This window comes from Paramisgurnus dabryanus, chromosome 6 (assembly GCF_030506205.2).
Source record: "Paramisgurnus dabryanus chromosome 6, PD_genome_1.1, whole genome shotgun sequence".
NCBI lineage: Eukaryota > Metazoa > Chordata > Actinopteri > Cypriniformes > Cobitidae > Paramisgurnus > Paramisgurnus dabryanus.
The window spans coordinates 878,339-895,905 of NC_133342.1; the positions used below are offsets into that span (position 1 = coordinate 878,339).

At 35.6% G+C, this 17,567-nt stretch overlaps 1 protein-coding gene across 2 annotated transcripts; it reads right to left on the reverse strand.

Annotated features, from left to right (window-relative positions):
• Window positions 1-4,446: 4,446 nt before the first annotated feature.
• On the reverse strand, window positions 4,447-17,314 carry cspp1b (centrosome and spindle pole associated protein 1b). Of its 2 annotated transcripts, none has more exons than XM_065266714.2 (28): window positions 16,898-17,314; window positions 16,602-16,700; window positions 16,374-16,434; window positions 16,193-16,287; window positions 16,054-16,113; window positions 15,650-15,801; window positions 15,355-15,414; window positions 14,595-14,683; window positions 14,290-14,386; window positions 14,132-14,186; window positions 13,909-14,051; window positions 13,336-13,421; window positions 13,157-13,253; window positions 12,977-13,082; window positions 11,709-11,856; window positions 11,551-11,613; window positions 11,342-11,457; window positions 9,481-9,630; window positions 9,037-9,180; window positions 8,853-8,921; window positions 8,706-8,769; window positions 8,370-8,499; window positions 7,865-7,977; window positions 7,726-7,760; window positions 7,572-7,632; window positions 6,176-6,273; window positions 5,678-5,792; window positions 4,447-4,799 (listed from the first exon to the last, which is right to left on the reverse strand). In XM_065266714.2, the coding sequence occupies exons 2-28, from the start codon at window positions 16,698-16,700 to the stop codon at window positions 4,642-4,644; spliced, it is 2,664 nt and encodes an 887-aa protein (XP_065122786.1). In that variant the 5' UTR covers window positions 16,898-17,314; the 3' UTR covers window positions 4,447-4,641. The 2 variants fall into 2 exon arrangements, with proteins under 2 accessions (XP_065122786.1, XP_065122780.1); XM_065266708.2 differs by having other exon boundaries at window positions 15,355-15,417; window positions 16,898-17,313.
• Window positions 17,315-17,567: the final 253 nt, after the last annotated feature.

Genomic DNA, 17,567 nt, shown 5'->3' on the forward strand with positions numbered 1-17,567 from the left:
AAGATATTATTGTCATTAATTATTAAATGATGGATAATAATTATTATGAAGGAATTTTTGAAAGTCTAACACAACGTTGTGTATATTTAATTTTATTTCAAATTGTGAAATAAATTGCCTTCACCTCTGTATAATCATTTTCCTTACATAATTTCCTTACATAAATGCAAACACAAGTACATATGTACATGAAACAGATGAGTCTTTTGTTCTGACTCTAAAGACAGGTTAAACAAACATATAAATCCAGATATACATGCCAGTACAGGCACTCTCACTTGTACACATTCAGTCATAAACAATAGCCACTGCGTCAACAATCTGTAAATAGGACTATAATCAGAATTCAGTGATACTGAAAGTTGACACATGGAAACTTTATTGAGGTGTTGTCAACATTGAGTCATGAGCCTAAATATTCTCTGAAGCCAAAAATAAACTTCAATCTAAAAATAATTTAGGGGATCTGTTGACAATTCTTAATTCAATGTTTTTGTACATGTTTAAATTAAAACTTTTAAGTTGCACACATTTTTGTAATTCATTTTGCTCACGCATAATAATGTTTAATTATTATCAACCTTTTTTATTATCATGTGTAGTTGTGTGTTGAATTTCAACTTCAATATGTGTTTGTTAACAAAATGATCTTCGTTATCAACATATTGAGGGCTCATTTTATTCAGTATACAGAAAAGATTTAGTAAATTTTTTGGTAGAGAAAGTTTAAGGCTGCTTGCTTTAGGGCTTATTATTTATTTTTATTTTGAGTATGCTTTGCATGATTGTTTTGTCCAGTGTGTGGATGGTAAAGCTAAAAAAAAGTCACTTTCAGCAGCTTAGATGGTTGCCCACTGAAACCGATTAATATTGCTGAAGTTAAAGATGGTATATAGAATAATAAAAGAGCCCCAGTATATTTTCATTCTTATTTCTCTCAGGTTAAACTACTAACTAGACAGAGCATTATGAATCTCAACCTAAGTAGGTTTATGGACATAGGACATTTTTTTAGTCAGATGCACAAGAATGGATCAAGTTGCCCTTGAACGTTAAGGTCATAAGGAATTTTAAGAAAAAAGTTTTTTTGTCATTTGTGTGGTAGCGTATGCCACCTGTTGTCACAAGATGAAAAACAAGGAACACAATGGTAATGCATTTGTTAACTTTAATGTGCTAAAAGTGTGATGCAGTTGTGCTGCTTTTATGTCTAATGACCTCCACTCAACCCATCACACCCTTCTAGCATTTCTCCTAACAGAGTTTAACAAAGCTTTGATGCCAGAGCTGAAAATATTTGTACTAGTACATGTGCAAATGAGTCAGAGAATTACATTCGTGTTTTCTCAGTGTTTTTTTTCTCTATAGAATTTGGAGGCGGTCGAATTTGGTGCCGCCTCCAGCTCTCAATAGGTGTCTTGTCAATCATGTGTCTTCACAAAATACACGAACAATCATTGCACTCTGTGGATTTTCATTTGTAACTGTAGTTGCGTCATTACGCCACTACGATGGCGCTGTTTCGTTATCAGCACAGTGGAGTAATGCCGCAACTACACTTACAAATGACAAATGAGACACTGTGATGAGCGCAAATAACGCAAAATATGCACAAAAAAAACCCTGCTTCTAGGCTATTCACTTATTTTATTAGAGGTCCAAGCACCGTAGGGAAGAAAACCCCTATTGTATCCAAAAACTCTTTTCCCTTTTCATAGCATTCAGGTAAAGACGTATTTTGCTTTACTTACTGTATGTAAAATACCACTTTGCACCTGGTTTTACTTTGTGTCAAGCTTGTGTCAGAGCGACAACCCATAAGCATCACCACATTCTGAAAGACTACTTATGTTATCCTCATGTCAGTTTATTATAAGCAAGAAAAGACTTTAACCTTTTTAAGTGGTTGCAATCAAATTATTAAGCTACATTTTAAACAAAAAAGATTAGTAAAGTAAAATAAAATATAAAACTTTTGTTTAAATGTAGCTTAAATAAATTGATTCCAACCACTTACCTTAAAAAATATATAAAATTCAATTAATCGTTTTTTTTTTCAGTGCACAGTGGCAATAGAGACAGAGCCCCGCGCGTCATAAGCTGAAAACCACGCCCACCGGGGGGGAAACAATCCAACCGTCTCCAATTGACTTTGTATTGCGAGAGGCTGCCTCCTTGTCATTTCTGGCTTATAACAAAAAACAGAATAATGCCTAAAAAATGCTGTGTGACAGTATGTACAGCTAACAAGCCAAAGATCCCAGAAATAAGTTTTTATAAGCTGTCGAGCCGTAAAACCCAGCTTTTAAGGAGAAAAAGTCCCTAGTGGACGCAGTTCTACTAATAGTATTACTATGAAAAGTTGCCTGTTTCCATTTTTGTGTCTTTTAACGCTCGTTTTTGGGGTCGACAGCTTATAAAAACTTATTTACAGATTAAAAATTAAAATTAAAAACAGAATAATACATAAAAGCTGCTGTGTGACAAGGTGTACAGCTAAAAAGCCAAAAAAAACCAGAAATAAGTTTTTTTTAAGCTGTCGACCTCATAAAACGAGCGTTTAAAGAAACAAATGTGGAAACAGGAAACTTTTCATAGTACTTCTATTAGTAGAACTGCGTCCACTAGGGGGAAACGTAGTCGGCGATCCACTTTATTCTCCTTAAAAGCTGGGTTTTACGGCTCGACAGCTTATAAAAACTTATTTCTGGGTTCTTTGGCTTGTTAGCTGTACATATTGTCACACAGCAGCTTTTAGGCATTATTCAGTTTTTTGTTATAAGCCAGAAATGACAAGGAGGCAGCCTCTCGCAATACAAAGTCAATGGAGACGGTTGGATTGTTTTCCCCCCGGTGGGCGTGGTTTTCAAATTTGCATATCGGCGCTCTGTCTCTATAAAGTTAAGGTGTACATATATTTCACTGCTAAAAACAACGTTATTTTGTGTATTTGGTATAAAACAATGTGTAAATGGTAAAAAAAACACATTATTTTCCACATACCGTAGCCTACATTTTTGTAGCTCCAGATATCCCTGTCTAAGAAAGAGTGATTTTGCAAATAAACATTTTATTATTACACAAAAAATAGCTTGAATATATCTTTAAAGAAAACCAAAACAGTTTTTAAAGGTAGAAAAACTTGTCGTAGCCATTTAGTTATTTTTGACCTTCATATGCATAATCAAGCTTTGAGTAATAGCACTTTGTAAGTTATTCTATAATTATTATTTGATGGTTTTGAATGTAGGCCTATGTGTTATTTGGTATGGGTTTAAATGTGTGTGTTTACTAGTTTTACAGTAAGTGTGCCTGTTTACTCTTAGTTTTACGGTAATATGGAATACATGTGCAACTGGGAAAGGATTATATAGTAAGTTGCTTTTGTTTTAGTTAGGAAACAGGCCACACAAATGTTGGGTCTGTTGATACAATCTTTTGACCACTTTTCTCACTTATGTAACATTTCATGCTGGATTGGAAAAAAAGCATTTGGTTAATATCACAATCTCATTTTTGACGGAGGTGGTGTGTCATGGTCCCAGTCTGTCTGTCTGCCTGTTTTCCTATTTTTTCTTTGTGTGCCTTCATCTGGATTACATTCCCCATGATCCTCCACGATCCCTCACATGTTCATTGTTTGTATTATTCTCAGTCATTACCTTCACCTACTCCACTCCGTAGTACTATGTCTGTTCTTTCCATTGTTGTCCATTCATAAATAATGGTAAACACCCAGCAGCTGGTACGCATTTACTCCCATAGTATTTGGTTTCCTTCTACAGTATGGAAGTCAATGGGTACCATCAACTGTGTGGTTACATCATTTCTCTAAATATATTTTTTGTGTTCAATAGAATAAAGAAATTCATAGAGTTTTCATTTTTGGCTGAACTATCCCTTTAAATGAAAACGTTTGCTTTGCAAACATTTTTGTGATTAGTTGTGCTGGCTTAGTGATGTTGTTACATTAAGATGTATAACTCAATGTAATGATGAGCATGATTCTTCATTTGCATTAGAAAATCTGCTGTGATAGTTGTTGAGAATGAAAATGGTAGGCCCAACGTTTCGTATCAAAAATGTAATGAATTGTCATATTTTTTTATTCAATACTGTATATCCAAATATCTTATTTGTGACTGCTCAAAAATACTTACCAGTTAAAGGAGCTGTAAAGGCCCATTTTAATTGTGATTAGAGAAAGACCATAAATCTAAATGTAGAAGAGGCCATTTTTTAAGAAATAAAGAAGGTACTGCAAATAAAAAAAATTTCTGTGGTCCATTCAGTGTTACCTAAAGCCGGTGCTTTAACTGTGTCATCCTGTGGGTCAAGTTAAATCAATAAGGGAAAACACTCAAGAAACAGACTTTCTGCTGTGTATCTGAAGCTCGAAAGTTCCCAAAAAAATGCAGCACTTCCAAGAATGACTTACACAAGCTGTGAAACATTAAAAACTTTATTTCAATACAGTATTTGTGTCACTGCTTTTTTAAAAAAAAGCATCATGCATTTTAACAAATTGATTTTTACTTCATCTGTATAATGTCCACTGAAGACAAAAATGATTTTGTGGTGCTGCTGGTCATTTGATCTCACAGAGATTCTTCTGCACAGCCTTAGATGTTTCTCATATTATCAAAGTTCAGAGCCTGACATGAGTCTCCTGAGCGTGTCCGAGGACTCAGCTCGAACCCAGGGCTCTGTATCTATGGAGCCGGGTCTTCCAGGACACCGTAGGTTAAAGCGCTCATCACGTTGGCCAACTTCATCCTTATCTTCATCAGAGCCGAAACCTAAACACATTAGAATTACTGATATGTATCTTTACATTACTACACAAACACACCATTACATCCCCCTGCAACACAATAGCGCACCCTTTGATTGTTTGTAAAGTTGGATTCAACCGTCTAAGGCTGCATTTACACTGCCTGTTAGAAATTACTCAATTATTATTTTTCCCCTCAAGTGGCATCAATCAGATATGACGCACGGACGTGTAAGCAGGAAAAAAGTCTGTAATTTACAGATCTGGTTCAGGCCTCATTCGTATTTGAAAAAAATCGGATATGAAACGCAATGTTAGCGGACAGATCGGATATTCCCATGTCAAGACGTGTGATGCGTCATTAAAAAATGCAAAGTTGGCGCATGACATCAACTCAGAGGACACTACCACCAATCACATTACTCTTCTTATCAGCGCATCTTTGGCACGATGGCTCCACATAGTGTAGTAATGTTGAAGTTTTATCTATTATCTCGTATAATCAATGTGTCTGTGTCCATTGCATATCACAACGTTTTACTTCCTCTGTGGTTATTGTTTTGCCAAAACAAGAGTCACTTAAAAGATGATGTAAACAGGTCTTCAAAAACAAATTGGATATAGTCAACAAATCGGAATTGGGCATCAAGATCTGCAGTGTAAATTCAGCCTTAAAGTGTTCGGAGTAAAAATGTAATCATTAAGAGCCTTTGGCATTTCACCACAGGAATGAGATTTCTATCCTGTGGTTAAATTAGTGTAAACTGGGTCTATCTGCATCACCATGGTCAATGTAGAGCTGTTATACACTACTCACATGGGTGATTAATGACTTTTGACTTTTAATTTACATCAATGTATGAAATATCTGATGATCCACAATGTAAAAATTTCAATGAGAACCTGCAGTGATGTTGTGATGTCTGTAGGACTGTAGTTGGTTCATCCTGAACGTATTTGTTTCTCTGGGTTTCTTCATGTTGAATGAATGCTGCTGTACCTGCTCCCTTTCTGTAGCCTTACACACAAACACACACACGCACAAACAAATGAAGAGACTAAAATCAGAACTGTTCTTAAAATTGTATAAGCAAGGTTCAAAGTTAACTTTAGCCACACACCTGCAAACGTTTACCAGACATAGTGACTCAGTCTGTGAAATGCAGGCTAACGTCTTATGCACAAAGTCAATATTAAAGATATCAAGGTTATATTTAAAAAAAAAAATCTATTATTATGTATTAAGGATGATTTTATGTAGAAAATCACAAAAAAAGACTTTGGCTGTGTTTAGTGTGTTACAATTAAGTAAATCTGTAGTAATACAGACTATGTTTACATGGCAGGTGCTTAAAAAAACTTGAAGTCACAAAAAAAAGTTTTAATGCCAGTGTGAATTACCGACTGAAGGTTTGCTAATCTGCGTCGTTCTCGTGCCGACAGCTGAGAACATTTCCTCTCAACATCTGGAGGAACTGGGAACGCAGCTCCGTTTTGATCTAATAAGTAAGTAAAGCAATTAAACCAAGGAAAAGATTTCAGTGAGCAACATTAGCAGTTAGCAACAAGACTTCAAACCATCCAATCAGTCCTTGATGGACGAATTCAAGTCCCGCCTTACATTTTTTCCCATTTTAGAAGCCGTTTCACTTGAATATGGGTCATTCTACAAAAAAGGTGGAAATGCTTGTCCCTTGCTTTTGCACACCCCTTAATCATTTAATTTGACCGAATAATCCCATAATGATCTATATTTAATAAATATAGACTGTCCTTAAAATTAGGAGAGAGTTTATTTATTTAATGTTCTTTTTTTCCTTTTTTTAAAACTTTTTTTAATCTTTTTTTTGGTCCTGAAAATTGCCCTGTCCCTTTGATCATACATGGAAGTTGAACTGTGTACTTATTATTTAAAACCATGTTTTTTATAAAACAAATCTAATTTACATTTACCTTTAACCCTGCATGAATTTACTTCAACAGTGAAATGGTAAAAAATACACTATTAATATGAATAATATCAAATAAATATTTGTCCACCAAATTTATGTCATTGGTGTCACCCTACCCAAAGCACTTTTATTTTGAAACAATGCATCAGAAGTGCAGTGGAGGAAGGCAAAAGGTTTGTGAGATGTCTTACCTTATTTGTCGAAAATATCATGATATATCTAAGAATTTTGAGAGAAGATTTTTTGGATGTCATTAGTGTTACTCTTTTTTTATAGATGGGAGTGTTAAGATCTTTACATAAAAATGCATTATACTGAATAAGTGTGTGATTGTTACATCTCTGATGAAATAGCACATGGCTAATGGCAGCCATTTTGTTAAAGTGTTAGTTTTTTTCTGTAAATGGTCATTGGTGTTACCGTCATTGGTGTTACTTCTCTAATGAGTACTTCCTAAGCACTATTCCTTTAACTGACCAACATAAAAGCATAAAAACAAAACAAGATGGAAAAACGCTTAAGTTTATAAGTTTTACCATATTCATTATCTATATTATATTCTCATTTTGTCAGGTATTGAAGATACAACGTCATGGATTCTTTATTAAAATGTATTAAAAAGTTAAACATAGATTAAGCTCCCCGTTTTGCGAATTCATAGATTTGACAAGTTAATTAATGCTACTAAAGAAGTTTTGGGTATGTTGAAAGAAGTTCATTTAAGCAGATTTCCATCACCCGAATTCCACCTTTTCTGTAGAATGACCCATATACGTCATGACGTGAAAAATGATGTCATTGTGACTTTAAGACTTGACTTGAACATGTCTAGTTTGTGTTCTCACCAATAAATTCACTCTCTGACAGAAGCACAGATCCACGCCCTCCTTCGACATCTCTGTACCTCTGTGTGAGATGAAATGGAGACATCATGTTAAACTTCTTTTAAATTCTGCTAAATTCCTGGAAAACTCATATCCACAGGAAGGCCCTACTTACAGACTGCTGTGTTCTAGAAAGAGGCATAAGGACGTCTAGAAAAAGATAAAAAAAAGTTGGTATAGTTCTGTACTAGATTTACCTTATTTATAATTAGCTATAACAGCATATCAAAATGTATAGTATAGCGAATTCTTACCCCTGTACATGATATCATCATTTTCCTTAAAGCTGATTGGCTCATTGCCACGAGACGATGGGCCTCGGACAGGCATACGCAAACGTGCCATGTCAAAGACATCTGCTTTGTGCCTTCACAAATACACAGATCCATTTAATTTGACCTCTAAGGCATAATTGTAGCACAGATGGTAGAGCATTGCATTAGCACACCAATAGGTTGCAGGTCCGATTCCAGGAAACATGCGTTTGGCAGATGCTTTTATCCAAAGTGATTTATAGCGCTTTCAAGGTAAACATTTTATCAGTATGCATGCGACCTGGGATTCAAACCCATAACCATTGCAGTGTTAACACAATGCTCTACCAAATAAGCTTCAAAAATATCACCACACAATGCATGATTATATGATATCCATAAGAAAGATTATTTTAGTGATGTCTCGCAATAGTAATACAGTAAAGGACTTAACATATTAAGAACATTATTACTTAAACAACAATAGACCACAGATAACTTCTACCTGTCAGTGAGGGGGGAGGAAAGTAAATGATCCCAATTTGTCTGAAAGAGCTGCTCCTCCAATCGCCGCTGCTCGCTGCGCAGGCGTCTGCTTAAAGCACACAGCTCCTTAACCACCTCACTTCTGTCCGCTGGCAAGAGAGAGAAGTCTTAAATATAGCATACACTCAAAGTGTAATGATATGTGTTTGCTAGACATTTCAGGGGTTCCTACTATAAGGTCATGTTTTACTTTAATAATGTTAACTGGGTTGTATGACGCTGTTTGGGGATAGAGGATAAAATACATCAGTTGCTGGATGTCTAATACTAATATAGTAAAACAAAGTGTGTTTACTCTCTGCTCTGCTCAGATGGTTTTTGTTTTCTAAAGATGGAGGAGCCTGAGATGGAGGCAAATCCTAAAAAACAAAGATTTAAATGAACATGTTTGAAACATTTGTATGTTGAAAGAAATGTCTATGTTTAGGTGTGAGGCTGTTACCGTATTATGTGGCGGGTTGCGGTGTTTATTCTGTAATGTGGGGATGGGAGGGGAAGGCGGACGTTCAACCTAAAAAAAAACAGCATGAAATGATTAAAGCTGAACACTAACTACAAACACATATACACATATTTACTTGAGGACATACCATATACTGTTATTTATGTCAGATTTCTACACACACCTGCTGTCGCTGTATTCGTCGCTCTTGCTCCTCTTGTTTTTTCATAGCGGCTCTCTCTTTCTCTTGTTCTTCTTTCTTCTTTTTCTCATCTTCCTTTCGTCTCTCTTCTGCCAGACGGGCGAGTTCTTCATTTTTCCGCTTTTGCTGCAAAGTGATCACAAATCTCAGTTTGTGAGCTCAGAAATGCATTTTGGATGCAACAGCAGAAACCCTCCAGACACCAAGGATCTCTCTAAATCTCTATAGACTGTTTCATTACTTTAAAAGGACTTTGTTGTTATTTATTCTTCGCGGAGTTTACTGGAAGTTAAGTGATGACCATGAAAGCCGCTTGTTTATGTGGTTACTGCTGAAACCGTCTATAGATTAAGATAAATCTGGAGAACGATTTAAAAAAAAACATTGGACAATTGTTTAAATATAAAATATATCATATTATGAGACCTCCATCTCACGGCGCCTCCTGCTCTCCAGCTCTTCTTCATATTCCCTTCTGATTTTCTCTCTCTGTTCTGCCAATCTTCTCTCCTCCTTCTCCTCCTCGGCCCTCTGCCGCTCTCTCTCCTCCGCCTGCTTCCTGTGCTTCTCCTCCATCTAAAGCCATGCAGATCCATAAACACACATTCAAAAGCATGAAGAAATCATCATATCTGTGGTGCTTAAAGGGGACAGAGAATGAAAAATACTTTTTACCTTGTCTTTGTTGAATAATGGTAGTCTACCCGCATTCACAAACATACAAAAAGTGCTAGACATGCTAAACATCTCAGTCTCATAGAAATTCCTCTTTTAGAAATGTCAGCCAGAAAACGGCCCAATCTGAAAAACTGATGCTTATGACATCACAGGAATCTCACTGCCTCTCCACTTTAAAATAATTGGCTACATTTTTTGAGTGGCAGCAAAGTCAGCCAATCAGTAATGAGATTGCAAGTTAAGCCAGTAGGGGGAGCCAAATAGGTGCAAAACCACTTGTTTAAAATCCCCCACCCTAATAGAGCTATCTGAGAGAGGTTTTTAGGAAGCTTCTAAGGCATTAAAGACCCAAACAAAGATTTTTGTCTACATGTCACATCACAGAACAAGGATAAATACCCCGTTCAATCATTCTATGTCACCTTTAAATTTATTTGTGGTGCCAAAAATATTTTTTTTTATATATGCTATATACATTTTGTAAAAAGTAAAGCTTAATTAAATAATTTTTTTATTTTAACCTTGAAATATTTCTTAATGTATATCAGGGGCAACAAATATATTTCTAGTTTCACAAACCAAAAAAAATATATAAATATATAAAAATATATGGGGCACTTTCCAGGACAGGGTTAGGATTAATCCAGAACTAAGCCTTAGTTATTTTAAGACATTTAACGTGGACATTTCACCAGACTTTTTTAAGATGTCATGTCAAATAAATTTTTGGTGTCTCCAAAGTACGTATGTGAAGTTTTGGCTCAAAATGCCATAAATGTTAAAATTGCCACTTTGTAGTTGTGAGCAAAAATGTGTGTTTAAAATGCAAATGAGCTGATTTCCTCACTAAATGACAGTGCTGTGGTTGGATAGTGCAGATTAAAGGTCGGTATTATCCTCTTCTGACATCATAAGGGGAGCCAAATTTCAATGACCAATTTTTTTACATGCTTGCAGTGAATGGTTTGCCAAAATTAAGTTACTGGATTGTTCTTTTTCACATTTTCTAGGTTGATACCAGCACTGGGGACCCAATTATAGCACTTAAACATGGAAAAAGTCAGATTTTCATAATATGTCCCCTTTAAGTAGTTTTTACAAACAAACCTTACAAAAAACAATACTGGTGTGCATCTTGTGATAAAAAATGGCACTGATATATGTTAGGATATGTCAATAGATTAGGGCAGCTCAAATATGCATTTTAGTCTGGGACTAGGATAAACCCTGTCCGGGAAACCGCCCTTTAAAGTATATTTTGCAGTTAAAAATATATATTTAATTTTAATCTTTTCAAACCTGTCATGTTTCCAATGCGACGTGAATATAAATGCTTGAAAATATATTTATTTTTAAAATATTACTAAATATACAAAAAAGAGCAAAAAATATATTGGTGAAAAATACATTTTTGTTAACATATTAAAAAAAATATTTCAGTACATATATTTTTGGCAATTTTTCAAATACATTTAAAATTATATTTGAAAATATATTTTTTCCTGTATGGTATACAATATTACCAAGAGTGAAAATGCTGTAGTAACCTTTTTAACAACATAATAGCTTAAGTAAAAAGTAACAGATGTATATGTAAGTGTGTGTGTACCTGTTGTCTCAGGTAAGCTTTGTATTGGTCTTGCTCTAGATGTTGTTGGGGTGATTGGAGATGATTGGTGGACTCACTCACTCTTGTGAACTGTGGCGAGTGTGTCTGGACAAAACCTTTAGATACACACATATAAATGAGAAAATTAGAACTGTATATTCACTAGTTACAGTATTTTGTTTGTGTATGTTTAAGAGGTTGTGTGTTACCTGGTCTCTCTTGCCTTTGCACTCCTGCGGTTGCATTTAAAATGTGCATCTGCTTCAGATCGGCTACACAAAGACACACAGACATCATCAATATAGTCATGTTTCATAATTAATAGGTTAGCATGTTGTTTTTATTTTTAAAATATTGAAAGTCATACTAATCAAATTTCCAGTGCTGTCTCTAAGTGGAGCTCCGCCTCCCCCCCTTCCCCAAGGTTCATACGCTCTCATATCGGCCTCCAACTCCGCCTCCAGTCTCCGCCTCTCTTCTTTCTCCACCCTCCTCTGGGCTGCTCGCTCCTCTATCTAAACAGATATCAGATGTATTCTGTCAGACATTACTTCTTAAGTCAACCATCTATCCATGTTTCACATCAAGAACATTTTCTTGCACATTTGGAGATTAAACTATCACGGATTTCTGTTGTTAATGAGGACACACCCACTGCTGACTATGTCATCATTATATACTGTTTAATATTTAAAGGATAATATATAGACAGCAGGTTGATCAGGACTCGATGCGAAGCGGAGGGACTTGTATCATGCTGAATTTCGCGATATTAACTGGCTGTCTGTACATTATCCTAAATTCAAATCCATACTTTTATTTTCTAAGATTTGTTATAAAAACTGATTTTTTCCATGCAATGCAATAAATCCATGACAAGGTTTTTTTTTTCAAAATGCTATAAATCTATTGAATCTTTTTGCCATGTTATATTCATTTGGTTTACTAGTGGTATACACTGATTAAAAAAACATTTATGGCATTAATCAAAACACTTACTTTGTCAAACTAAGAACACTCTCATTATTGCTGTTATACTTGGGACATCGTCGCTGAACTTTTTTTGACAGCGATCAGCTGTAAAATGTTTTGGTCCTGCTCGATTTTAGTTGACTTTGCGTAAAATAATGTAAAGTTTTTCATAAGATCCTCTGGGGTCAATGTGTTAGCATGACAGAAGCTTGATCCTGTCGGGAGGACAAGCAACAGCGGGCATTTTTCTGTCTCCCGAGTGCCTCTCACTTAAATTAATCGATTTTGATGGCTTACGTTTCTTCCCCGCCACAGAAAACCACCACAGGTTTATCAATGCATCAAAGTATTATTTTGTTTTTATTTGTCTGTTGATCACGAATTACAAAGTAGATGAGGAAGACTAGGATTCAATGCGCCACCATTGTTTGTTTACAATGCGTAGAATGGTGCGTTGTGATTTGTTGAGCGGATTTATTGCATTCTGCAGAAAAGGAGGAGTGGTGTTTATCGCATTTTGGTAAAGATTTTGCGTAAAATTAAGAATTTACCTTTTAATACTGACCTGATACAATACTGATTTTCGCAGCAACTCATTTTTTTTAAATGGCGTTTATTGCGTTTTGGAACCAAACTCTTCATATGCACAGTATAAGAGCACACCTGCTTTCTGAGCTCCTCTTTATAGCCGAATCTGTCTGTCTGAGTCTGATGTGTAGGGAACACTGGCAGACCTGAATTTACACCTTCATTCTCAACCAGAAACTTCCTGAAACACAACAAATTAAGATGTAATGTGTATTACAGGAAATTATGAGTTGCATATGTTGTATACACTCTTACGATCTGTAAGTGTTTCTCCTGGGTTCATGGTGAGGAGGACTGAGTAAATGCGTCTCTCGTGATGATGTTGGAAAAGAAACTCCCGCTATTGGGCCATCTGAAAACACAAGCACATCCACTGATACAGGAAGACTGATTCAACAGATTTGTGAAACTACTGTACAGTATGTATGTCGTACAGGCTGTGCTGGGACTCAGTGAATTTTCAGCATCATTACTTGGACTCTTGTAGACCTCTGCAACGGATGGCAGATGAGAAGATGCCCTGCGAGAACGAAACAAAAACATGAGTAAATACGACACTGCATGTGCATTCCAGCTTTGGGACCACAAAACCAGTCATAAGTCGCATGGGTATATTTGTAGCAATAGCCAACAATACATTGTATGGATTAAAATGATCGATTTTTTATCATAAAAATCATTCGGATATTAAGTACAGATTATGTTAATGAAGATATTTTGTCAAATTTCCTACCGTAAATAAATAAAAAATTTATTTATCATTAGTTATATGTGTTGCTAAAGACTTCCTTTGGACAACTTTAAAGGCGATTTTCTCAATATTCAGGATTTTTTGCATCCTCAGATTCCAGATTTTCAAAAAGTTGTATCTCGGCCAAATATTGTCCTATCCTAACAAGCCATACATCAATGAAAAGCTTATTTATTAAATCTCAATTTAAAAAATTGACCCTTGTGACTGGTTTTGTGGTTCATATTTGTGTGTGCATCTGTATATGAATGTATACCTGCATGGAGACGAGGGATCTGTTTTATACTGTAATAGACATTCAGATGGCTCAGCGGTGTCCAGGCGAATGATGTCATCTCTTGGCAGCTTTCTGTCCATCTCACTGATCCGTCTGTAGTCAGACGGCTCGCTCACAAAGTGCTGTTTTTATAGGACCGGTACCAAACATCAACATAAAAACTTCACCAACATAAAATACACAAACACACAAACCTTTTTACCTTCCTCTCCAAATCCATTACAGTAAGTGGAACCTTGAGGTCCAGTTCCCTCTCCCTGAAGACGCACAATCACAAAACATTACAATAATGCTCACAATTCTTAAAATCCAATTGAATTTTTGGATAATTACACCAGTTAGATTTTTACACACACACACCTCCTCTTGTGCCTCTGTTTCTCCAAGATTTGCTCCTGTAGTTCACGTCTATAATGCTCCTTTCTCCTTTGCTTTGTGACCTCCCGATCGGCTGCACCTGTCAATCAAAATCTCCTGTCATTCAGATATCCGAGTCTCTGAAAGAATTTTGTGTCCAAAAAAAAAAAAAAAATGGACATATGTCCATTTCTGTCAAGGTGAGCTGGTTATTTCCTCAATAAAAAAAACAAATATCCAGCATTGCGTGTAAATCTATGGTGCAGTGACCTTCATCCAAACAATTAATACCAAAATGTAATGTTTACCTATTAGAAGTCCTGTGGTACACACGGTGTCCTGACTGGCCACAGATCCGCATCTTTCATTGGATTGAGTTGCAACAGATGCTGACGTCCTACATAAAAGTTAATGGAGCAACAATAAAGAAGAAAAGTAGAAACTGTTGCCTGGGATTGGCTTATTCTCACAGAAAAGTCCAGACTTTTAAATCTAATATACATATTTTTTAAATCAGGCGTGCCCAAACTTTTTTCTACCAAGGGCCAAAAATTAAACCTGATTGAGGGTCGTGGGCCGAAAGTAAATGTTGCTGTGTTATATTAAAATTAAGGTTTCTTCTAATTTATAATTTTCTAATACTTTAAATATATAAGCAAACATTACTTTGTTAATGCATAACTCATGCAGTTTTATTTTCAAATGTAATTATTTGCCAATCATTTTTAAATTGAAAAGTGTGCCACTGCTTCGACCTCTCCATTATTAGCCTATAGTACCCAAGTTCATTTAGTTTCGTGATGCATGCTATACAACTTCAAGTATGCATGTACATTAAAAAAAATATTCACTTCAATTCCTAGCATTTTGTTTGTAATGTACAAATAAAACAAAAATTTTTACATTTTAGAACATGTTTAATTAGAAATATAAACATCTGCATCAATGACGTTTATCATTTTTCCTTATGTCACGTGGCATGACAGGCCAAATTAAAGGTTATTGTGGGCCAACTTTGAATAAATATGAATAAAGCAAAAGGTTCATCAGTGTTGGTGTGCCCTTTACCTGTTTCTGTATTGTAGTTTGCTTGTGGAATGGCTTGTTTCTGTGTAACATTCCCCTCTTCTTCTGAAAGAAAAAATATGAGACAGCTCACATTTGCACATACCAAAAATCTTTAATTGTGCAACATCACATATCAATAATTTTACAATAAAAAATGCACTGTTCTGAGAGCTGACAAATAGTTGTATAGTAAAATATAAACTATCATACAATAAGCATCTCATTAAACATTTAGTCTCAAACAAGGTCAGCCCAAAGGGGCCAAACAATAATATCCCTGTCTGTCTTTTCTCACTTGTTTACAGTCCTGGTGTCTCTTTCTCTCTGAAGCCGCCTCCCTTGTAAAAGTATGAGTTCTTCATCACTGCAGTCTTCCTCGGAGCTGCAAACACCCCAGCCCAACCCGCACACCTCTGTAAGGGTGGCCGCATCCCTCACTCGGACAGTCTAAAAGTAAGAGAGATATTATGAAAAAGTACAGTTATGATACTGTATGAATAGTGTATTTATAGCATGTATTAGTAATAGCATAGTATTTACATGGTACTGTCCAAAACTATAGTGTTACCAGATGACATTGTATTTCTTAAGGGTAACAAACATTACTTTTCAACACGATGCTTCATTTTAAACCGCATTCAAATTGGAAGTTATGTAAGCTGTCACTAATGTGCTTTACTAATCCCTCGAAAAACACACCTTGGATAATCTTCTTCTCTCTGGAACAGTGTGAAAGTCACCAGCACCCCACTGATCTTTCTGTAAGTGACACAACAATTATATTTCATAATTTAATAATACAGGCATTGAAAACATGTTAAGCATGTGCGTGTCTCACCTCTGCCATGAACTTCCTGTAATCTTTCCTGAGCTCTTCTTGCAGTTTGTGTTTCTTTCGTTCATATTCCTCACCAAGCGGCAGACTCGCTCCATCTACACACCAATGAAACAAACGCATGTTTCTTTAAATCAGGTGCGCACACACAAAGCTAAATATGGAATAATAAAAACACAAATACCTTGCTGACTCGTGATTGGATGTATGTTTTCTTTTTGCAGATGTCCTCTTTCTTTATGTCTCTGGTTTAATAAAATATCAAAAAGTTTTGAACACACATATAGTTAAATGATCATTTATTTATAGTAGCTGCGTCTCTTAACTTGTGGAGTTATCATCAATTTTATTTTCTCCTAATATGTGATCTAATTCAAATTTAAATTGGAGATGACATAAGCATGTCTCTCACCCTTATCTCCATATAAGGGGGATCCTGTTTTAGAGAGGCTTTCTCTTCTGCTATCTTTATCTTCTGATCTTTCAGAAATTTCTCCAATACCTCATCCATCTGAAACAAATATTAGAGCAAAACATACAAACTGTAGATCTATAACATCTTTTAAAACATCTACAAACTGTGCATATATATTTGCATACAATAACTTATGTCTGAGACATTCTTTAAGTTTGGCTTAAATATTTACTATTCTGGGCTACTGACAACACATGCACGCGCACACAGAGACAAAGCACACGTGTACACACCTCGCTGAACTCCGTCCTTTCTCCACTTCAGTTGTTAGAAATCATATCAAATCCTTTCCAACATATTTAACAATTTGTGCACGTAAAGTCTCTATATGACTACGTGCCTTTGTCACCAACCAAAAATACATTTGTGCTTAAATGTATCATCTGATCGAATCATCTGTCATTGATGAATATTTTGAGTAGCATGTTATGCTGGTCCGATCACACCGAAAAACAGCATTCCTCTTTTCCTGTCTTCTACTTCCTCTTTTCCTGTCGTCCACTTCCTCTTTTCCCCGTTCCTCTCTTCTTTTCGTTATACGTGATACGCAGACGCAAAATAGCGGCAGCTTTCGGGAATATCATCAGGAAGGATGGAGAGGAGAGAACAGAAAAAATGAATTCACGTTTATGAAATGTGAAAGAATTATTACTGATGTTGTGTGTGTTTTTATTACTGCTACAGTAGCTGTTATATAGCGATAGAGGGCGCTGAAGTTGATCAGGACGAGAAACTCATTGACTTGACAGTTATATCACAATTAAAAAATTACAATGAGTGCAATTTTTATGTTTATTTGTTAAGAAACAGATTTGTGTCAATTAGTTGGATGAGATTTAAAATTGTATTAATATAAAAATAAAGAAATCAAAGGAAGATTAACAATGTTAGGCGAATGTGTGT